At 40.6% G+C, this 24,942-nt stretch overlaps 1 protein-coding gene across 1 annotated transcript in view; it reads left to right on the top strand.

The window, feature by feature from the left end:
- gsg1l (gsg1-like) overlaps window positions 1–24,942 on the top strand; it is a 52,808-nt gene that overhangs the window by 7,852 nt on the left and 20,014 nt on the right. Inside the window, exon 2 of the mRNA XM_063472477.1 lies at window positions 8,951–8,998. Within this exon, the coding sequence (XP_063328547.1) occupies window positions 8,951–8,998 (48 nt within the window). The remainder of the gene's footprint in view (window positions 1–8,950; window positions 8,999–24,942) is intronic.

The following is a 24,942-nucleotide window of genomic DNA, read 5'->3' as shown; positions in this document are numbered from 1 at the left end:
CAGGCAGCTGGAGCTGCTAGCTGTCTGATAGGCTTCACCTCAGCTAACTCAAGTGTTTGTTTTTGTTCTGTTGGAGCTTCCTGTTTGGGATTGAAGTTCTGGTTGCCTGTCTACATCTTATCGATCCTACTTTTAAGCTACTAGAGTCCAAGATATAATATAATTCTACAAATGTATGTGAGTTATGCAACTTCCTGATGAAACTGCACACAACAGATGAGAGGGAACAGCCACAACTTAAACAACCCGTCCACACAGCTGAGAGAAACGTACCAGCTTGCAGGGCGCATGTGTGAGACACACACACACGCACACAAACACACACGCACACAAACACACAAACACACACGCACACAAACACACACACACACGCACAAACACACACACGCACAAACACACACACACACACGCACAAACACACACACGCACAAACACGCACAAACACACACACGCACAAACACACACACGCACAAACACACACACGCACAAACACACACACACACACGCACAAACACACACACACACGCACAAACACACACACACACGCACAAACACACACACACACACACACGCGCGCACAAAAACACAAACACACGCGCGCACAAAAACACAAACACACACGCGCACAAACACACACACGCGCACAAACACACACACGCGCACAAAAACACACACACGCGCACAAAAACAAACACACACGCGCGCACAAACACACACACACACGCGCACAAAAACAAACACACACACGCGCACAAAAACAAACGCACACACGCGCACAAAAACAAACGCACACACGCGCACAAAAACAAACGCACAAAAACAAGCACGCGCGCAAACACACACACACACACACAAACACACACGCACAAAAACACACGCACGCACAAATTCATTATGGAAACCATTAAAAAGGGCTTTTAAGACACAAACCGATCAAAACATATAATATTGGAGCCAAATTTACACACCGTACAGCACAGTCAGTACCCCTGTGCAGCCATGGTAACAGTCTGATACTGTTGCTTAATTATAATGTGAAACTGATCTGCAATAGTTCTAAACCAGCATACTAAACCAACACGTGGTGCACAGTTATAATACTCCCAATGTGACTCCGTGCTCAGAAGTTTAGGTGATAAATACAAAAAGTGTCTGTAAGGACATTCATCAGGGACAGGTGTGTGTGTGTGTGTGTGTGTGTGTGTGTGTGTGTGTGTGTGTGTGTGTGTGTGTGTGTGTGTGTGTGACATGATGTCTGATAACCATGTTTTTATCACAGATTGGAGAATGATACTGGGATCAGGTCGACTCAGAGATTATTCCAAATTTTTCAGGTGACGAGGTTCCTTAATCTGATGCTCTGTTCTGCTCCTTTTATAACACGCTAATTAAAAAATTATTAGAAAACGTTTGTGTGCCATTGTGATAGCTGCTGATGGCTGATAGCTCATTTTGAAAAAGATTAACCACTTTGAGCTCTATGTAACGCCACCGAAAAAACAACAGTATTTTATTCATTCATCACAATGTCATGAATTTCTTAGAAGAAGTGTTTCAACATCTTTATCTATTTTTTGCATTCAGCACACCTGCGTGCCATGGACTTGTAAATAGGATCCACTTTTAAAATGATCACGCCGATCCTTATCTCTGATGATACTTTAACAAACATATGGGCCTTAAGTTCACCAGTACTGAATATTCTGTTGTGTGTTATTAGTATTACTTAGTAAAATTATTTTTTCTTCTTTTAATATTTGTTTGAAAAAATATTTGTAATTGTTGTAAAGCAGACCTGCTGTGCTCAGTGTAGCTCTATTAGAAAGTGGGCCAATTCATCCTCTACCTGAAACAAGCCATTTTCCATATTAGAAACGCCTCCTTGTTTGGTGTGTTTGATGGCTGCACATACGCTGAGCTCATTATTGGAATATGTGGCCATCCGCCATTGGAGCTGGAGCTATATGTGACCTGTTGCACAGCTGATCCGTATATTACAGCAGCTTATTATTAAAAATAGATTAATAATTGAATTAATAATTCAAGCTTTTCTGCTTGTGTGAAACTTATCCAAGCACTACACAGTAATTATTTATCAGTCTGCTTTCCTATGAAAGGTCCGTACTTTGGAGCTACTGTGAAAAATGACACATGGAGGGAAATAAATGATTCAGTGGGATTTTTTCCTTTAAAAACAGCCATCATCTCAGAGCTTTGGACTGCTTCAGAAGGGGCCAATCCCAGAGTTACCGAAGCCTGTGGTACGACTTTACTGCTTCTCTTCATCAGTCTCACTGTGCTGCTCCTCACTGTCCCTGTTCTCCTGCTCCTCGAACACCCTGCTGGGAAACTCATGTTGGAGTCTCGCCGTCAATTCAGACTTCACTGAACTTTTAAACCTTCTTTGACTATGATTTGGTATCGCATCTGAATCCAGACATGCTGTATTCCACCCAGGCAATAAGAGGTTAAGTGAAAGCATGCAGCCATGGCGTCATGAAAGCTTCAGCGAGGCTTATTCACTTCATTACATCACTTCAATCTGGCACGACTGGCAAACAGACTCATAAGGAGCTCATCTCGCAGTGACAGCAGTAATGAGAACAGAGTCGGCCGCTCCAAAAAGAGGCTTTAATTTGCAAAAAAGTTCAATTTACATCGACGTGACCTTTCTGTGAAATCCTCACTGTCACTGTTTGAGCCTTTTAGCAGCCTGTTTCATGTCTTTTATCTCTTTTTATTATATTGTAGAAGGAAGAACCTGTTTCACCCCAAGACCAGACTGCGTAATACTCAGAGAAACTGCAAACAAACCCAAGAGCTCCATCAAAGACTCTACAGGCCAGTTTAATGGTTCAGGACAGCACAGTTAGAAAAAGACTGAACCCACATAGCAAAATTGGTATGGCCCGGATCTGGCCCACACAATGTGCTTACACATGGCCCACATACCGCAAAGAATGACGGCCCTTTGGTGGCCCAGATCAGGTTTGCCAGAGGTGGCCCACACATGGGCCAGCACAAGGCCAGTTGCAGACACACTGGTGGTCCTGTGCTGGCCCATATGTGGACTACCTCTGGCAAACCTGATCTGGGCCACCAAAGGGCCGTCATTCTTTGCGGTATGTGGGCCATGTGTAAGTTGTGTGCAGCCACGGGCCAGTTGCAGACACACTGCTGGCCCTGTGCTGGCCCAGAACAGTCTCAGCTCTGGCCCCAGATGTCAGAATAATGTGTATCTTAATCAAGCCATGTAATAACAACATGTGCCAGAACATGCAAAACAGTGCAAAAGTAACATGATGAGACTCTGTTCAGACTGATTCTTATATAGCGCTTTTCTGTTCTCCCGGATTACTTAAAGTGCTCTATACCACATTCACACTCTTTCTCTAAACTGAGTGCTTCCTGACTACATTCATACACATTCACACTCTTAACATGCAGACTGGAGGAGCCAGGGATCAAACCACTAACCTTCCGATCAGTAGGTGACCTGCTCTACCTCCTCAGCTACAGCCACCCAGTGGTAAACATGAGTAAACTGTCACTAGGTTTTGGATAAAGTGTAAACTCACAAACCTGTCAAACCTGCATTTGAAACGTTGGCTACCATAGCAGTATAGTATTGCAACATGACATTTGGGTCTTCTAACGAAAATAGGAAAATAGGAAAATAGGAACATAAACAGTGGCATCATTGCGGTTAGAAGTGCCAGCTTGATGCCGGATCCGGGGAAGACCTGTTTTCTATGGGCCTGGGCCACATACACTAAACCACAATCGGGCCAGATATGGCATGCCATCGCATAAGCAGTGGCATCATTGCCAGACCTGGCGCACATCTGGTTTACATACACTCTGCCATGACAGTAGTCAATCAGAAGTGCCAGCTTGATGCCAGACCTGGGCCAGACCTACTTGCTATGTGGGAACAAGTATGGCTGTGTGGAAGGGCTGCAGGAGAAAACCTCTTCTCTCTATAAACAACATGACAGCATCTGAACTAACAACAAGACTTCAGGATCAATGAGGCCAAAGTTCAAACCCAGCCTTCACCACGGCGGTGGACCGATCATGATTTGGGCCCCTTCGGTCACTGAGTGTACCGTGACCTCACCAAAGTGTTCTAGAGCCAAATGTGAGGCTGTGTCCCACAGCTAAAGCAAACTGGGTCATCAACAGGACGACGATCCCGAGCACAGCAGCACATTTCCAACTTAAAAAAAAAGAAGGAGCTGCAGTGATCCAGACCTCAGCCTGACTGAGAGGCTGTGGTGGGCCCTTTTCACAGTTTTTTCTGTGCATAAATGAATGTTGCAAACCTCAATGATCTGATCGACGCTGTAAAGAAGAGTGGGCCAAAAATCCTCCACAGTGATGTGACAGACTGATGAAGTCACACAGGAAACCATCACTGCTGAAGGAGGTTGCATCTGAAAATGATCAGGCACATTATCAAAGATGCACAGCAGAGGTTTGTGCAGACATATTTACTCATTACTGTAGTGACGATGAAGGTAAAAGTACTGTTCTTCCCTTCCAGTACCCATAACGTGAATCAGACCATTAGTTGTGCTCTGGTGAGCTGGAGATGCTGATTGCGTTGTTGCCGTGGATAGAGCCTTCAGTGAAGCTGTGTGACTGTGACGTAGAAGTATAACCTGTGGAGGAAAAAGTCTTTAAAATGTTGCTTTGAGGCAAATCCACCAAACCTTTGGAGCTGATCTGACTGATGATGTTTTCATATCTGTGAGCACAAAAATTATTCAGTTACACGCGAGATGGCTCAGGATGGCTGCTGAGGACTCTGGCATGGAGCAATGTGTGAAATACTGATGTTCTGTCAGATGCTGCAAGCGTCTCACCATTGCAGACAAAGTGTCCTGAGTCTTGGGTTTATTTGTGTAACCTTATGTTTTCCTTTTGCTCCTGATTTCGGCGCTCACAGTTAGTTAATTAGGTTAGAGTTTGTAGTTTCAGTTCAAAGCACCGTCCTTCACAACATTAAGCTTGCACACTGCCACTCACCAGTCAACACAGAGAGACAGACAGCCAGTCGCACTCACACCCAGTGGGTACTTTAGAGTCACCAGTTAACCTAAACCCACTAACTGTATGTCTTTGGACTGGGAGGACGTCGGAGTACCCGCAGAGAATCCATGCAAACACTGGAAAAAGTGAACAAGGCCACATGGTGGACGTTCTTGCTGTGAGGCAACAGAGTTAACCACCATGCTGCAACTCCTCGGGCTTCCACTGGTCCGGTGCCTCGCTCTGTGGGCTCAGTAAACACTTTCCTGATGGGTTTATGGTCTCAGTTGCTGGTTTGAAGTCTTATTGAATAAAACGTGGTGTTAATTTAGAAATTTATGATCCAATTAGAGTAAAAACAATCGCAGATAAAGGACGATGTGCTTTAACGCCGTGCAAGTCATAATCGTGTGACTGTGCAGCGTTCCTCAGTTTCTCAGTCACGTCCATCGATCACTCGACACGTCCAGTTTTGAACTGCGGTGTTGGATCAGCACAGAAATGAGACTGGAGCCTTTATGTTCTTTAAGTTCGTTCTCAATCTGACGTTTTATACGGTCGGTTTTAAATGTAGAAGTAATGGCACATTAGGTGTTGTTTCACAAAAGCATTCATACTCATTACAGCTGCAATTAACCCCCAAATGACATCGGATCATTGATTAAACAGTCTGCAGAGCTGCCGGCTGCAAGAAGGGAGAATAATGAAAGAGTGGTGCAAAAGTGAGAGCCGGGACTGTGAACCAAAATTACAACAGAAGACACCTGAAGCTTCTTTAAATGGATCCGTTTCATTACAGCCTGATAGACTGCGAGCGTGAATTTCTCTCTTTTTTTTTGATAATTGACATTTTAGAGCAGCGCGGTCTTCTGTGTGCGGCAGGAAGGCGTAGGAATACTGATTGTGCTGTTAGTCCTGTCATCAGGTCACAGACGAGCCCGCTCACTCTTTAATTACATTTTAGATTCATGTCCTAATCAGACGCTGAGACGCTCACCTTTTGGCTGCGTCACAGCTTCACTTCAGCTCACCAAGGTGTGAGAAAATTCACATTTAACCTTGGAAAAGATGAAATATAACCATCCTCTTCAGATTCTGTCAAACAGGCATCCTGCATCGCTAACAGGAAACGATCAAAGAGCTGATTTTAGCTACAGTCATACATTTAATCTTATTTCAGTTTAGTTCCCAACAGGAAGCCAGGGGAGAACAGAGGAAGGAAGGATACAAGCACCAGGTGGAGAACAGGTAGCAGGCAGGAAGGAGTAGGTTAAGGGTCATTATTCAGCTCATTTCCAGCAGCGTTTTTATTCTGTTATAGGAGAAGCGGAAATGGCCCATCAGTCATGAGATGGGCTTGACAGGGGTAAGTGTTTTGTGGTTAAGAGGTGACCCAATTGCCAAAGAACACCTGAAATTTGGTCCATGTGAGCTGAAGCTATGGCTAAATTTAGTCAGCCAGACCGACCCTGAATCATAGCTGTCAGCCAAGTCTGAATGCGGCCGATTGCTGTCTAGGTTAGAATCATGTGAGCTGTAACTGTAGAATAAAAGTGCAAATTAAACATAAAAGCTATTTTTCTGAATGCACTGTTGAGTTAATGGCACTTCCAGAATCTCAGAGAGTGTCTGCAGGACTGACATGGAGTTTCTGTTCTTTTTCTTTCACCACAGGAAACCTAAATCGTCCTCAGCATCAGTGTGACAAACAGAGTGTGTCTTCATCTGCTGTTCAGCGAGTATGGCTCCGTGCGTGTGTGGGCGTCGGTGTTTGGGCTGGTTATAGATGGGCCTGCCTGCTGCCTGTGACACTGCACGGGCTGAATTATAGCTCATGTTGTGGCTGCTGATCTGTGACCTGCAGGGTCCCACGAGCTCTGATGAACTCACCGAGGCCCGAGTGTGCCAGGAAGAAATATAATGAAGTAAAGAGGACACCCGAAACTGAAACTAGAACAATCTGAGAAAGAGTCACACTTTTTCTTTTTTACACATTCAGTATCGCTCCACATCACAAAGTTATGAAGAGGTTAGCAACCATGAGCAAGAAAAGTTTAATCACATGACAAACTTGTAATTGACAATTAGTCAGCCAATGACCGTACCCACTTCTTTCTGACTCTCAATAATCCCAGAACATCCCATGGAGCCCACCCTGCCCGAAATCCTCACTCTGATCAAAATACAAGAGAAAGCGAAGCACTTCCTTAAAAACTGTACTCAAAAACACATAAACTAAAAATGCTGTTGGATATAAATTCCTAATGCTACCCAGTCATATGCAAAGTGTTAAGGCTAATATGTGACCCACCTGCCACTGAGACAAACCTTAATACAAGAGCAGTAAATCTAGGTCAGAGTAATGACTAATATCACAAACTAACCACCAGCTGTTACCAGTTTTAATTCATGATAAGAGGCAACGAGTCTTTTACAGCTGTGGAGGAATTTTGGCCCACTCAACTTTGCAGAATTGTTATAATTCAGCCACACATGAACTGCCTTCAAAGGTCATGTCACAGCATCTTAATCGGATTCAGGTCAGGACTTTGAGTGGCTTAAGAAAAGCAAAATGAAGACTCTGGATCGACCTAGTCAGAGGTGGACTTGCTGGTCTATTATGGTTTGGTGTAATGGGACACACACCTTCCAAAAACTTCAGCTTTTGTCTCGTCAGTCCACAGAATATTTTCCCAAAAGTTTTGGGGATCATCCAGATATTTTCTGGCAAAACTAAGACAAGCCTTTATGGTCCTTTTGCTCAGCATTGGTTTTCTGCTTGAACTCTGCCATGCAGGCCAGGTCTCTTTGTTATGGTGGAGTCATGAACTCTGGCCTGCAGAAACAGAGAAATCTCAGTTACTTTGTTACTCATTTCTTCCTGAATTTCCTTGGATCCCAGCGTGATGTCTGGCTTTTAAGGATCTTTTGGTCTGCTCCACCTCGTCAGGCAGGTCCTATTTAAGTGATTTCTTGATTGTGAACAGGTATGACAGTAATCAGACCTGGGTGTGGCTAGAAACACTGAATTCAGCTTTCCAAAGATGTGATACACCACAGCTAATTTATGTTATGACGGGGTCGGTGACAATCAGTTTTTCAGACAGGGACACGTAGGTTTGGATTATTTTCTTTTTAATAATAAACACCATAGTTTAGAAACTGCATTTTGTGTTTAGGTTTGTTATCTTTGTCTAATATTTGAATTTGTTTTATGATCTGAAACTTAAGTGTGACAAACATACATTCGAAAAACCCATGACGTAATTTGTATGCAACAAAAACACAACAATGGAGGACATCTAGGCGATGTTTTGTCAGACTGCTGGAGAGATCGGGTGTCTTGGCTACACCTTGGTGTCCCCTTAGAAATGGTGGAGGAGGTGACTGTGGAGAGGGAGATCTGGGTGGCTGTCTCTGCCCTCGTGACCATGACCCAGATCTTTGTCAGAAAATGGATCAACTGATCGTTCTAATCATTTAACTGAGTTCTCTGCTTTGGGATTTTCATCCTGACTCCAGCTCTGTGCTATAAACATCTTTTGTTTAATGCGATGGAACAAAAGCAAATGAATGTGACTAATACAGCTTTTAAAACTACTTAATAACGCCTGGCAGTGTGTAGCTTAACATCAGAAGAGGATCATCTTGAGGAGTCACTGTGTCTTTATTTGTGAGCCTGACGTAGTTTCAGCTCGTATCAGTCCGCCGCACTAACGTTCATTTTATCCTTTTCTCTCCTGCCTGTGCATTCATTTCCATCCTTGTCTCCTGCCCACTAATCGCCTCATCCTCTGCACCTGCTCCCCCCCTCCCTTTATTCCCAACTCGATTCACCTTGTTTCCTCCACCTCTTCTTCCCTCTTTACATCTACATCTCCCTCTCTCCTTCCTCTCCCTTTCTCTCTCCTCTCAGGTGAGAAGTGTCGGAGCTTCATTGATTTGGCCCCGGCGTCGGAGAGAGGTGAGTGATGATGGTCATTAGGCAGCTTCGCCACTCCCTGCCGCTCCCCACCTGTTCACTGGGCCAAGGGAAAAACCAGGGAAAAAACCACACACACACACACACACACACACACACACACACACACACACACACACACACACACACACACACACACTATCTTTCGTTTTTGGACTCTTTCACTGTTTCAGAGGGTTTTCACCTGTGGTGCACTAAGAAAAATGTGATTCATGTGAATTCTGGATTTTCAGAGTTTTTCATTACCTCTCACCTCCTGGATCACTGTAGTTCTGTGTCCTTGTGTGTTATGACTTCACATCTAAAATGACAAAACATGCTTTCAGTATCTTTTCATGTGAGACAACAAGCGTGTTTGTGTGGGACACGTCACCAATGCTGCACGGTCATTTTGACATATCAAACTTGAAATAAACTCGCAGTGAACAGTGGAGGTTACAGGTTTGGTGTTTACCTTGTGATTTTAATCTGAAGGAGACTTTTCCAACTCTCTCTGAAGATAAAAGCTGAAGTTTCTTTCTTCTTCCTGCGTATACTCTTTATTCCCTTTTTCTATCCCTGAAACTGTTAAACTTCTTTTAACTACTAAGTAGTAAGTAAGTAAAATTTATTTATGTAGCACATTTCACAGATAAAAATCACAAAGTGCTTCACAATAAAATCAGAAATACAAATAAAATAATATAAAACAGTGAAAAAATTAATTAGAAGCTTGTTTGTATAAAAATGTCTTCAGCAGCTTTTTAAAGGAGTCAGTGGAGTCTAGACAGCGTAAAGACAACGGCAGGGAGTCCCACAGCTTTGGTGCCTGAAAAAAGCCCGATCCCCTCGTGTTTTAAACCGAGTGGGACCACCAGTAACCTTTGACCTGACGACCTAAGTGCTCGGGATGAAGCATGAGGTTTCAACAGGTCAGAGACTGGGGAGCTTCACCGTGCAGAGCTCTAAAAGTTACAACTAAAATTATAAAATGAACCCTAAAATTTACTGGCAACCAATGAAGAGAAGCCAAAACTGGAGTAATGTGTGACCTCTTGTTTGTGCCAGTTAAAAGTCTTGCCGCAGCATTCTGTACAGACTGAAGGCGATCCAGAGCGGATTTGTTGAGACAAGGAAAAAGACCATTACAATAATCCAAACGAGAAGAGATAAAAGCATGAATCATCTCAAGTTCTGCCTTTGACACCAGCAGTCTGAGTTTATAAATGTTTCTTAGGTGATAAAAACAGTTCTGGACAAGTTGTTTAGAGTGTTTCTCAAAAGACATTGAACTGTCAAATATAACACCGAAGTTTCTGAGACGCGAGAAGAATATATATGATACCTATTTGGGGGGGGGGGGGGGGGGGGGGGGGGGGGGGTGAGGGGTGGGGGTGTGGGGTGGGGGGTGAGGGGTCAGGGGGTCAGGGGAGGGGGGTTTTGCCTGTGGGCATTGCCCCCCACACCCCCTTTGCCGAGCTTAAAAACTGACATCTTGTGCACGTACGAGCACGCGCGCATGCACTCTCATGTACGCGCTTTCACTCTTCCGAAAAGGGACGCTTCCTGCGGTCCCACTGCGCATGCTCTGTCTCCTCCTAGCAGGGTGTTTTTTTAATTAAAGGTTCATCAACCGCTGTAGGCATTTCGGGCTTTTCACGGTAAATTTACACAAACAGGAATGACTTTGTCTTTTATTCTATAGAAAGACTTTTGTTGTCAGAAAATCAAGCTGAAACGTCAGTGTGTTTTATAAGCAGATTTTCTACAGTTAGTAGCTAGTTAGTTGGCTGTTTCAGACTTTAAGACGCTGTTTATCTCAAGAAATGGTGAATAAGGATGTGGAGAGAGACCAAACTTTTATCCCTTTCATTAAATAACTGCATCCCCCCCAAAAAAACCTTTCACCTAAGAACAGCGCCGTTAGTTCGCATTCATTTTCAGTTAAAATTTAAAATAATTAAAACAAAAATAGGCGAGGGCTTTCCCAGACATTCTTTAAAACACAGATGTGCAACGCATTATTTAATTAGTGTTTATCAGCCGATGCGTTTTAGTTTTCAGTGTGAATATATACAAACAGGAGTTACTTTTGCAATAGTGTTTTACACACTCTAACCGAAATGGTAGATTTTGTGTGTTTTTTAACAACTGCACTTTGGGGAGGGGGATAGTTAAGGCGAATTTGAGGTCTGTGCTTTGGGGTGGGGGAAGAGGCATAAAGGTTTATAAAAGCCAGCAAACTCTATCCTTGAGCCTGACACCCGCACGTTAGTTTGTGTATTCGACCGTAAATTTTTAGAGAAAATACGCATTGAATTTTGATGCAATTTTTAAAACATAGATGTGCAATACATTATTTTAATGTCGTTTATCAAACGCTGTGTGCGTTTTGGTTTTCACTGTGAATGAGTTACTTTTGTAAATGCAGGATCACATTTTTTTAATGGTGCTTTTGAGACACTGATCTGAAAGATAAATGCTTTCGGTAGAAGCAGCTTTGCTGGATTTGTTTTTTAACTTGGTGAAACATAGTGCGAAACTCGTAATTTAGTATTTTTACAGGTTTTAACTGCGTTGTCTTTCTGTCTTTCTGGAAAATGTTGGTAAACTTGTGACATGAGAGCATGCACAGTACTCTTCAGACCTGTCAGCTTTGCTCGTTTCATAGATCCTCTGTTGATAAAACTGATAAAACTCTAGATGTAAAATTTTAAGGCTACATATTATTTATCTCGCACTAAGTCTGCTTGGCATATGCTATGTATAAAGGCTCTTTCCAAAAAAGTGTAGAGGCGACTTTAGCGTGATTAATTTATTACAATGTCAGTTTTCCCTCCTTTGTCTAGCTGGTGCAAGTTTTTTGTTTATTTGTGAAACTGAGCGCGGTTGTGGACAATTCCGACTGTGCTGTTTGATTTGTGTTTCGTGCTGGATCACTTTCTTTAATTGTTACTTCTCTGCGAGCAGTGAAGAACCAAACTAGTACTTCAAAGTTTAGAATCAGTTTTGCCCCAGTGGCCAGTGCGAAGTTGTGCTGCAGATCCCAGCATGAAAGCTGAGGGTCCAGCCAGCCGGCAGAAAGGCCAGTTGATGCCTCGATGGGCATTGGAACCGGTTTTGCCCGCACAGAGCGTTTCTGACATGCTGACGTTGCTTATGCATAAGAGAAAAGCAACAGTACAGCGGGCTTCTCTGCTCCAGGACATCCTTTCACACGGTATGTATGTCTGTCTGTCAGCGCTAATTATTCAAACCCTGTTTAAAAGGCGACTCATTTGTTGTCCAAAAACATTTCCTCTAAATTTGCAAAGTTACTGATTTAAAAATATATATTTTCGATTTTAGCTGGATGTCACACTCTAGACTCTTGAGCATATTTATATAGCAAAATTCACAATGGTATAACCATGTTAAATAAAAGATGCCCAAGTGTCCACCAATGCACTCTAATGCATGCCATTAATTACCTCTATAGCTGAAAAGAGTCTGTATCTATAATTTGTGGATCTGCTGATTTGTTTTTAATGTGGCACTTTTTTTTCCACGAAATGCAGATGATGAAATCCTCTTTATTTGAGAAAGTGTCCCTAAGCTATTGTTGTTCATACTTACTGAGTTCCCTAACCACTTCTTTGCTATGTCAGCAAACTTTCTGAACAGGAAAGGTATCGTAGATTTAAAGACACATCTTCATTGAAGCAAAGGCAAAAAATTGGAATGAATTTTATGTTCATATTAAAGAGTGAAAATCCAAAATCTGCTGCAATCTTTTGTATTAATGATCTCTCTCTCTCTCTCTCTCTCCCTGTGTGTGTGTGTGTGTGTGTGTGTGTGTGTGTGTGTGAGTGAGTGAGTGTGTATAATGCTGTGTGTGTGTGTGTGTGTGTGAGTGAGTGGGTGTGTATAATGCTGCGTGTGTGTGTGTGTGTGTACAGGAGAAAGGTGATGCCAGGAGCTTTTTTAATGCATTTCGAATCAACTTTTTTTTTTTTGTTTTACAAGAAGTGTATTTCATACATTGGAACAAATGTAATCTTTTCTATACTTTAGAACTATGAAACTCTAAAGATTTTAAGTTCATGCACATTGTCAGATCTAAATCTTTCTGTCACTATGATTTCTATAAACGCATGATGTTTATGGGGATAATGTGAAAAATCTTTTGTGGGCTCTAATAATGATCAGTGGTGATTGAAGAGGAAGCTTGAACCCTGGCTCTGGAGATTTTCATGACAAGTGACAGTGCAGACATTTGTTAATGAGAGAACATGTTTTATCATCATAACGACTGTGAATTTAAGCGTCGTTAAAGTGTCACTTCAGCAATACTGCCAGGAGAAAGAAGTGTTGACTGATGTTTTTTTAATAGAAGACTTAAAACACTAAACTCTAATTTCTGGGGTTTATTTTAAGTTTACAGAATATAACGTCTGGTATGACAATGAGTTTTACTCCTCACTGTCTGTGTTATGTGTATCCATTTATCATGTATGCTACTTTGCTCTGTGGACTAAAATGTTTCATTGTATTCATGAAATAAACCAGAATTTCAATGTCCGAATCTTTTTACTGTTTTTCTGCTTTTGTTCACTCCAAGTTTGATGAAACCCACAGCTCACTAACAATGTGGAGCAGTCTCAGTGTATTTAGCTGCTTTTTCCCTAAACACAATCAGTTGACTGAGAGAAATGCCTGTAGTCCTCACTTTGGTCATTGTGAATGTTGAAGGAGATTTGTTTCATAGACACCTTATGCTAGTGTTTCCTACACTTAATCCAACACTACTATGTTCTATTTAAACCCAGATTCCTTTTATAGTTTGCAGTGAAATTTGTTAAACCATTGCTTAATGGGACAGCAGTACAAGTCACTCTTCCCTAACACATTGTAGATAAGTTTATCGCTGGACAACACAGCTAGCAGTCTCACACACTCTTTAGGTTTTTGAAGTTTTGTGTGTAATGGTTTATTCTATCAAACCTTACCCTTTTCTCCCAGTATCACAACAGTATGACTCCCAAAGTACGGAGCAGTAAACAAACAAGGACTCTGAAGTCAGAACAGAAAGATACAGTTGGAAGATGAATGATTGTGTTTTTATGATGCGTAGTAAACTACCCCGTCTTCTTTTTCTCTGTGTTGTTGTTCTTGTGTGTGTGTGTATGCTTTTAAAAGTCAAAGTATACATTAGCCACACTTACAAAAAACATTTTGAATTTCATTTAGAACTGAGATTCTACGTTGTAAGCAGAAATCTTATGCTCAGCCAGAAGCGTGTTTCCCCACTTTCACAATGCTGAGGTGTCAAATCCACAACCCCCAACAGATGGTTTGTCACACACTGGGTTCAAACACTCAAAAAGCAACACAACAGCAGGTTCATGAAGGACAAGCCCCCCTTTATTTGCACAGCCTCACACACCATAGATTTTTAAAGTTGTGGTGTACAATGGTATAGCCACAGATGTGACTTCTACTTTTGATAAAGATCACTCCACATGCATATTTCTTAAGAAATGAAGCGTCTTTATTAAGCTCTTATTTATACATGTCTACACAATAATAGACACCGTGTGCTCTGTGACATTATAGTCTTCTACTTCTGCGTCCATTGGTTTGCATTTTCAACTCCCAACCCTTTAGGTTGTTATGAACGGCTTATATTTCTAACATTTTGTGATGTAAAAGTGAATCATGCAGCTTTTTTATTTTCTGTCTGATGGAAGGACTTAAGACACGAGTTATTTAAACAATTCTAAATGACAGTGTGATGGCCATAGTACTTTATGCGGGTGAAATATGTTAAGGATAATGTTTCTCAATGTAACATGGCAAAGAACTTTTGGTTAGGATACAACATTTTGTAAACAGTTACCTCAGAAGCTGTACTGTCAGATCTATGCATGTAAGGTTAAACTTTCCACAGTACTTCCACTTAAGTAAGTAACCAAACACATAAAGTCACCCTCACCAATAATCAACTGTTCCTTGAAAAAGGTAGCACAAACAGACAACTGACTCAGCAATGATAAGTAGAGCTACCCTAGGCTGATACTCAAGCAGAAGAAAATTAAAAGTTGTTTTGGCTCGAAAGATTGAAGAAAAATATGTTTAATAATTCAACAAGACCCTGCACCTTCAACACATGTGCATTCAAATTTTGGAACAGGCTCAACATTGCTGTTGTTCAATAGTTTTTATCCACTTTCAAAAGTCATTTTATGGTTTTAATATTTCCAGCTGATAAGGAGACTTACAGCATTTCAAATGCCCGTCCAAATGCTTTAAACATCCGCATTGTCTGTAACAACAGCATCAAACTGCAGAGCATTGTTTTTACTCAAATTCAGCATTTTCTGATGAAAATTTAGCTGCTTTTTTTTTTCACTGTAACACCCCCTCAGTGCCATTTTTTAGGATGATATTCTTGGAGATTCATTTTTTATATATATACACTTATGCTTTGGGAGTGAGGGTATCTAATACGCACGTTGTCACTGTGTTTTGTACTACCAACTGTGAGGGCTCTGCTTTTACTTTGAGAAGTCTGGTTTTATTTTGTCTCGTGAGTGTGTGTGTTTTTCAAAGGAGATCTTCATCAGTTTCATTTTGTTACCACAAACTTTGTGTAAAGTTCACAACAGAGGTAAAGAGATTTAAACACACCAGTTTAAGGAGGCATGCAGGGTTTTGGACCAGTTGCACAGGAGAGGTGAAGAAGAGAGTGTCAGCGGAGATGTGCAACAGAAGCAGAGGGAACATTTTACAAGATGATAAATGGCAGATTTAGATGATTACGAATTATGTTGACAAGATTAAAAGACACGTCCGTCAGAGTTCAGCAACATTTCAGTTTGATTAAATTAAAGTTGTTGTTTTTTTTTTTTTGTTTGTTTTTTTTAACTACACAGGGTTTATTTTCTCCTTTGATAGTAATCATATTGAACATGTCAGTGATGGAAACAAGAATATAAAGAAAAATGCTAAACGCGTGTCTAATTAAACTGTTCCTGTGAACCATAAATCATCCTTTAGTATGCTCGGTGTTACAAACTTGAAAAAGCACAGAAAAGATCATCGGACATTAATCTAATCAGTTTTCAGCCTTCATTCATATTGAAATGTTGAAATCTTTCCTGCTAGACCAAAGTGTAGCGTTTGATACCGTTGGCCATTACATTTTATTACATCTATTATTAAATGGAGAGTCCTCTTCACACACTGAAGTCAATTATGAAGCTCCACGGCTTCTGTGCAAAGACTAGTTCTGTTTACATTATACTTGCTTTAGAAGGCATAGCATACATTTTTACTGCTATGTAGATGATACCCGCTTTTATTGGTTAAACTGCTGGTATGTCTTAGATACATAATGAGCTTTAATTTTCTGCTTCTAAATTCAGATAAAACTGAGGTTATTGTAATATGGCATAAAAATCTTAGAAACACTGTGGCTAACAAGATCCTTTCTCTGGGTGGGATCGTCTGTTGTAGGGATTAGACACATTATAAGTAAAATTGAGGCACACAATCCCGTCGCACAACATCAACATTTATTTATATACAAAAATAAAAATGCTTTTTTTACATAAAAGAATTGTAACTTTACAATTCATCACCGATTACGTGGGTACATAGTCCTCATCCTTAACCCATAGTGGTTCGGGTAATTCCTCAGGGCCTAGGAAGGGCGGCCATGCCCAGTCTATCTCATCAATGTCGGGAGAGTCGCCGAAATACAAAAAATCTTCCTCGTCGTCGGTGTCCATAGTCCACACTTGTGGCGGTGAAGGGGGTGGGCTCAACTCTGATACTGGTGAATACGGTGCGTCTTCACTCCAATCTTCAAATGTAGGGTTTGTGGATGGATCTTCAGAGACTAAAGATTGCCCAGCGTCCCTGATAGTACCAAGTACCAAGTATGTACCAAGTTCTGCCACTTTGATGGTTGATTGAGCAGAAGGGCTGCAAGGTGTCATTTTTTCATGGAGATATTCAACCCCAACAGATAAGAAAGGACATTACTGTTCTTTTCTAAAGTTGACGGCCAGCTCTCCGGTTTTAAAAATCGCTGCCACTCCTACCTGCCCCTCTAAGAACATCCCACTTCCAGACCACGCCCGCCTTATTTTACTCTAAAAAGAAGACCGCTTTCTCATTCTTTCAAAAACCTAGCTCAAAAACAGAAAGAAAGATGGACTCTGCACCCCTGCGTCGCGCTGAGGAGGACAGTTCCTTGGCCAGTTCCTCGGTTGAGGGCACAATAGTACCCGACACGCCCGGTTACTATCGCCCCTTGGAGAAACTGCAGCAAGCCGACGAGCTTGATGGTTGGGCACCTTCTTTATTCATAGATACCGTGAAAACCGCGGTGTATCATCTAGTCAACCTTGTAATCAACAAGTACCGCACCGAAGAATGCAACGGCTGTAAGTTCGATCAACCCAGCCAGAGACAGCACGAGTGTCTGCAAGTGTTGGAGGATGACTTTTACGCTGAAAATTATTACAGCATCAGAAAAAGACTCCTCACCCCTCGTTTCATTCCTTCCATTCAACGCCTGCTGATTGCCCGGAACATCAAAACGGACGACCTCAAAGTCGGCACAGTGGCGGAGACTCTCTTGCATGAGCTCAAATCAGTGAGGAAAGTCTTTGACGCCATTACCGAGGCCTACGACAATCTAGTGGGGGAGGATGTGGTGAAAATCGGACAGCTGTGGATGGTCACAGAATGTTACAAAGGAGGCCGCTAATGCTTTCTCTGAAAGACTGATTTTTTTTTTAAACGCAATCTGCATTTTGCCACATCTTTTAAAAGCATGTACGCTTTTTCAAGCATGTATCATACATTTTAGCACATTTTCAAACATGTATCATACATTTTAGCACATTTTTAAACATGTATCATACATTTTAGCGCTTTTAAAAAAAAAAAAAAAAAAACAACCATGTATCCTGATATGGCGCTGAGGAATTACCCGAACCACTATGGGTTAAGGATGAGGACTATGTACCCACGTAATCGGTGATGAATTGTAAAGTTACAATTCTTTTATGTAAAAAAAGCATTTTTATTTTTGTATATAAATAAATGTTGATGTTGTGCGACGGGATTGTGTGCCTCAATTTTACTTATAATGTGTCTAATCCCTACAACAGACGATCCCACCCAGAGAAAGGATCTTGTTAGCCACAGTGTTTCTAAGATTTTTATGCCATATTACAATAACCTCAGTTTTATCTGAATTTAGAAGCAGAAAATTAAAGCTCATTATGTATCTAAGACATACCAGCAGTTTAACCAATAAAAGCGGGTATCATCTACATAGCAGTAAAAATGTATGCTATGCCTTCTAAAGCAAGTATAATGTAAACAGAACTAGTCTTTGCACAGAAGCCGTGGAGCTTCATAATTGACTTCAGTGTGTGAAGAGGACTCTCCATTTAATAATAGATGTAATAAAATGTAATGGCCAACGGTATCAAACGCTACACTTTGGTCTAGCAGGAAAGATTTCAACATTTCAATATGAATGAAGGCTGAAAACTGATTAGATTAATGTCCGATGATCTTTTCTGTGCTTTTTCAAGTTTGTAACACCGAGCATACTAAAGGATGATTTATGGTTCACAGGAACAGTTTAATTAGACACGCGTTTAGCATTTTTCTTTATATTCTTGTTTCCATCACTGACATGTTCAATATGATTACTATCAAAGGAGAAAATAAACCCTGTGTAGTTAAAAAAAACAAACAAAAAAAAAAAAACAACAACTTTAATTTAATCAAACTGAAATGTTGCTGAACTCTGACGGACGTGTCTTTTAATCTTGTCAACATAATTCGTAATCATCTAAATCTGCCATTTATCATCTTGTAAAATGTTCCCTCTGCTTCTGTTGCACATCTCCGCTGACACTCTCTTCTTCACCTCTCCTGTGCAACTGGTCCAAAACCCTGCATGCCTCCTTAAACTGGTGTGTTTAAATCTCTTTACCTCTGTTGTGAACTTTACACAAAGTTTGTGGTAACAAAATGAAACTGATGAAGATCTCCTTTGAAAAACACACACACTCACGAGACAAAATAAAACCAGACTTCTCAAAGTAAAAGCAGAGCCCTCACAGTTGGTAGTACAAAACACAGTGACAACGTGCGTATTAGATACCCTCACTCCCAAAGCATAAGTGTATATATATAAAAAATGAATCTCCAAGAATATCATCCTAAAAAATGGCACTGAGGGGGTGTTACAGTGAAAAAAAAAAGCAGCTAAATTTTCATCAGAAAATGCTGAATTTGAGTAAAAACAATGCTCTGCAGTTTGATGCTGTTGTTACAGACAATGCGGATGTTTAAAGCATTTGGACGGGCATTTGAAATGCTGTAAGTCTCCTTATCAGCTGGAAATATTAAAACCATAAAATGACTTTTGAAAGTGGATAAAAACTATTGAACAACAGCAATGTTGAGCCTGTTCCAAAATTTGAATGCACATGTGTTGAAGGTGCAGGGTCTTGTTGAATTATTAAACATATTTTTCTTCAATCTTTCGAGCCAAAACAACTTTTAATTTTCTTCTGCTTGAGTATCAGCCTAGGGTAGCTCTACTTATCATTGCTGAGTCAGTTGTCTGTTTGTGCTACCTTTTTCAAGGAACAGTTGATTATTGGTGAGGGTGACTTTATGTGTTTGGTTACTTACTTAAGTGGAAGTACTGTGGAAAGTTTAACCTTACATGCATAGATCTGACAGTACAGCTTCTGAGGTAACTGTTTACAAAATGTTGTATCCTAACCAAAAGTTCTTTGCCATGTTACATTGAGAAACATTATCCTTAACATATTTCACCCGCATAAAGTACTATGGCCATCACACTGTCATTTAGAATTGTTTAAATAACTCGTGTCTTAAGTCCTTCCATCAGACAGAAAATAAAAAAGCTGCATGATTCACTTTTACATCACAAAATGTTAGAAATATAAGCCGTTCATAACAACCTAAAGGGTTGGGAGTTGAAAATGCAAACCAATGGACGCAGAAGTAGAAGACTATAATGTCACAGAGCACACGGTGTCTATTATTGTGTAGACATGTATAAATAAGAGCTTAATAAAGACGCTTCATTTCTTAAGAAATATGCATGTGGAGTGATCTTTATCAAAAGTAGAAGTCACATCTGTGGCTATACCATTGTACACCACAACTTTAAAAATCTATGGTGTGTGAGGCTGTGCAAATAAAGGGGGGCTTGTCCTTCATGAACCTGCTGTTGTGTTGCTTTTTGAGTGTTTGAACCCAGTGTGTGACAAACCATCTGTTGGGGGTTGTGGATTTGACACCTCAGCATTGTGAAAGTGGGGAAACACGCTTCTGGCTGAGCATAAGATTTCTGCTTACAACGTAGAATCTCAGTTCTAAATGAAATTCAAAATGTTTTTTGTAAGTGTGGCTAATGTATACTTTGACTTTTAAAAGCATACACACACACACAAGAACAACAACACAGAGAAAAAGAAGACGGGGTAGTTTACTACGCATCATAAAAACACAATCATTCATCTTCCAACTGTATCTTTCTGTTCTGACTTCAGAGTCCTTGTTTGTTTACTGCTCCGTACTTTGGGAGTCATACTGTTGTGATACTGGGAGAAAAGGGTAAGGTTTGATAGAATAAACCATTACACACAAAACTTCAAAAACCTAAAGAGTGTGTGAGACTGCTAGCTGTGTTGTCCAGCGATAAACTTATCTACAATGTGTTAGGGAAGAGTGACTTGTACTGCTGTCCCATTAAGCAATGGTTTAACAAATTTCACTGCAAACTATAAAAGGAATCTGGGTTTAAATAGAACATAGTAGTGTTGGATTAAGTGTAGGAAACACTAGCATAAGGTGTCTATGAAACAAATCTCCTTCAACATTCACAATGACCAAAGTGAGGACTACAGGCATTTCTCTCAGTCAACTGATTGTGTTTAGGGAAAAAGCAGCTAAATACACTGAGACTGCTCCACATTGTTAGTGAGCTGTGGGTTTCATCAAACTTGGAGTGAACAAAAGCAGAAAAACAGTAAAAAGATTCGGACATTGAAATTCTGGTTTATTTCATGAATACAATGAAACATTTTAGTCCACAGAGCAAAGTAGCATACATGATAAATGGATACACATAACACAGACAGTGAGGAGTAAAACTCATTGTCATACCAGACGTTATATTCTGTAAACTTAAAATAAACCCCAGAAATTAGAGTTTAGTGTTTTAAGTCTTCTATTAAAAAAACATCAGTCAACACTTCTTTCTCCTGGCAGTATTGCTGAAGTGACACTTTAACGACGCTTAAATTCACAGTCGTTATGATGATAAAACATGTTCTCTCATTAACAAATGTCTGCACTGTCACTTGTCATGAAAATCTCCAGAGCCAGGGTTCAAGCTTCCTCTTCAATCACCACTGATCATTATTAGAGCCCACAAAAGATTTTTCACATTATCCCCATAAACATCATGCGTTTATAGAAATCATAGTGACAGAAAGATTTAGATCTGACAATGTGCATGAACTTAAAATCTTTAGAGTTTCATAGTTCTAAAGTATAGAAAAGATTACATTTGTTCCAATGTATGAAATACACTTCTTGTAAAACAAAAAAAAAAAAGTTGATTCGAAATGCATTAAAAAAGCTCCTGGCATCACCTTTCTCCTGTACACACACACACACACACGCAGCATTATACACACCCACTCACTCACACACACACACACACACACAGCATTATACACACTCACTCACTCACACACACACACACACACACACACACACACACACAGGGAGAGAGAGAGAGAGAGAGAGATCATTAATACAAAAGATTGCAGCAGATTTTGGATTTTCACTCTTTAATATGAACATAAAATTCATTCCAATTTTTTGCCTTTGCTTCAATGAAGATGTGTCTTTAAATCTACGATACCTTTCCTGTTCAGAAAGTTTGCTGACATAGCAAAGAAGTGGTTAGGGAACTCAGTAAGTATGAACAACAATAGCTTAGGGACACTTTCTCAAATAAAGAGGATTTCATCATCTGCATTTCGTGGAAAAAAAAGTGCCACATTAAAAACAAATCAGCAGATCCACAAATTATAGATACAGACTCTTTTCAGCTATAGAGGTAATTAATGGCATGCATTAGAGTGCATTGGTGGACACTTGGGCATCTTTTATTTAACATGGTTATACCATTGTGAATTTTGCTATATAAATATGCTCAAGAGTCTAGAGTGTGACATCCAGCTAAAATCGAAAATATATATTTTTAAATCAGTAACTTTGCAAATTTAGAGGAAATGTTTTTGGACAACAAATGAGTCGCCTTTTAAACAGGGTTTGAATAATTAGCGCTGACAGACAGACATACATACCGTGTGAAAGGATGTCCTGGAGCAGAGAAGCCCGCTGTACTGTTGCTTTTCTCTTATGCATAAGCAACGTCAGCATGTCAGAAACGCTCTGTGCGGGCAAAACCGGTTCCAATGCCCATCGAGGCATCAACTGGCCTTTCTGCCGGCTGGCTGGACCCTCAGCTTTCATGCTGGGATCTGCAGCACAACTTCGCACTGGCCACTGGGGCAAAACTGATTCTAAACTTTGAAGTACTAGTTTGGTTCTTCACTGCTCGCAGAGAAGTAACAATTAAAGAAAGTGATCCAGCACGAAACACAAATCAAACAGCACAGTCGGAATTGTCCACAACCGCGCTCAGTTTCACAAATAAACAAAAAACTTGCACCAGCTAGACAAAGGAGGGAAAACTGACATTGTAATAAATTAATCACGCTAAAGTCGCCTCTACACTTTTTTGGAAAGAGCCTTTATACATAGCATATGCCAAGCAGACTTAGTGCGAGATAAATAATATGTAGCCTTAAAATTTTACATCTAGAGTTTTATCAGTTTTATCAACAGAGGATCTATGAAACGAGCAAAGCTGACAGGTCTGAAGAGTACTGTGCATGCTCTCATGTCACAAGTTTACCAACATTTTCCAGAAAGACAGAAAGACAACGCAGTTAAAACCTGTAAAAATACTAAATTACGAGTTTCGCACTATGTTTCACCAAGTTAAAAAACAAATCCAGCAAAGCTGCTTCTACCGAAAGCATTTATCTTTCAGATCAGTGTCTCAAAAGCACCATTAAAAAAATGTGATCCTGCATTTACAAAAGTAACTCATTCACAGTGAAAACCAAAACGCACACAGCGTTTGATAAACGACATTAAAATAATGTATTGCACATCTATGTTTTAAAAATTGCATCAAAATTCAATGCGTATTTTCTCTAAAAATTTACGGTCGAATACACAAACTAACGTGCGGGTGTCAGGCTCAAGGATAGAGTTTGCTGGCTTTTATAAACCTTTATGCCTCTTCCCCCACCCCAAAGCACAGACCTCAAATTCGCCTTAACTATCCCCCTCCCCAAAGTGCAGTTGTTAAAAAACACACAAAATCTACCATTTCGGTTAGAGTGTGTAAAACACTATTGCAAAAGTAACTCCTGTTTGTATATATTCACACTGAAAACTAAAACGCATCGGCTGATAAACACTAATTAAATAATGCGTTGCACATCTGTGTTTTAAAGAATGTCTGGGAAAGCCCTCGCCTATTTTTGTTTTAATTATTTTAAATTTTAACTGAAAATGAATGCGAACTAACGGCGCTGTTCTTAGGTGAAAGGTTTTTTTGGGGGGGATGCAGTTATTTAATGAAAGGGATAAAAGTTTGGTCTCTCTCCACATCCTTATTCACCATTTCTTGAGATAAACAGCGTCTTAAAGTCTGAAACAGCCAACTAACTAGCTACTAACTGTAGAAAATCTGCTTATAAAACACACTGACGTTTCAGCTTGATTTTCTGACAACAAAAGTCTTTCTATAGAATAAAAGACAAAGTCATTCCTGTTTGTGTAAATTTACCGTGAAAAGCCCGAAATGCCTACAGCGGTTGATGAACCTTTAATTAAAAAAACACCCTGCTAGGAGGAGACAGAGCATGCGCAGTGGGACCGCAGGAAGCGTCCCTTTTCGGAAGAGTGAAAGCGCGTACATGAGAGTGCATGCGCGCGTGCTCGTACGTGCACAAGATGTCAGTTTTTAAGCTCGGCAAAGGGGGTGTGGGGGGCAATGCCCACAGGCAAAACCCCCCTCCCCTGACCCCCTGACCCCTCACCCCCCACCCCACACCCCCACCCCTCACCCCCCCCCCCCCCCCCCCCCCCCCCCCAAATAGGTATCATATATATTCTTCTGACGCGACTGAAATGAAGGGTCTAAAAAACTGAGAGCATGCGATCAGGTGCAATAATCAAGGTTTCTGTTTTATCTGCATTTAACTGGAGAAAACTGTCATTTAACCATTGTTTGATCTCAGACAGACAATTATTTAAACACGACAATTTATAAAACTCAGAAGTTTTGAAAGAACAGTATAACTGAATGTCATCAGCATAGAGATGATAAGAAATATTGTTGTAACGTCTGATAATTTGGCCTAGAGGGAGTATATACAGCAAAAAGAGAATCGGACCTAAAACAGATCCTTGAGGTACCCCAGAGGGCAGAAGTGATGTTTCAGACAACACATGATTCATACACACAGTAAACGATCTCTGTTAGATGCGACATAAACCATTTAAAACAACACCAGTTATCCCAAACAAGTCCTTCAGCCTATTTATCATGATGCTGAGATCAACAGTATCAAAAGCAGAGGTGAGATCCAACATAACCAGAACGGTGTACTCTCCAGAGTCTGCTGCCATCAGAGTGTCACTAGACACTTTAGGTAAAGCGGTTTCAGTGGAGTGTAATTTGCAGAAACCAGACTGGAAAATACCTGTAACTGCTTGGAAGAGATGGGTCCAAATTTGGTTTC

This window comes from Pelmatolapia mariae, linkage group LG4 (assembly GCF_036321145.2).
Source record: "Pelmatolapia mariae isolate MD_Pm_ZW linkage group LG4, Pm_UMD_F_2, whole genome shotgun sequence".
Taxonomy (NCBI): Eukaryota; Metazoa; Chordata; class Actinopteri; order Cichliformes; family Cichlidae; genus Pelmatolapia; species Pelmatolapia mariae.
This window is presented reverse-complemented; position numbering and strand designations above follow the sequence as displayed.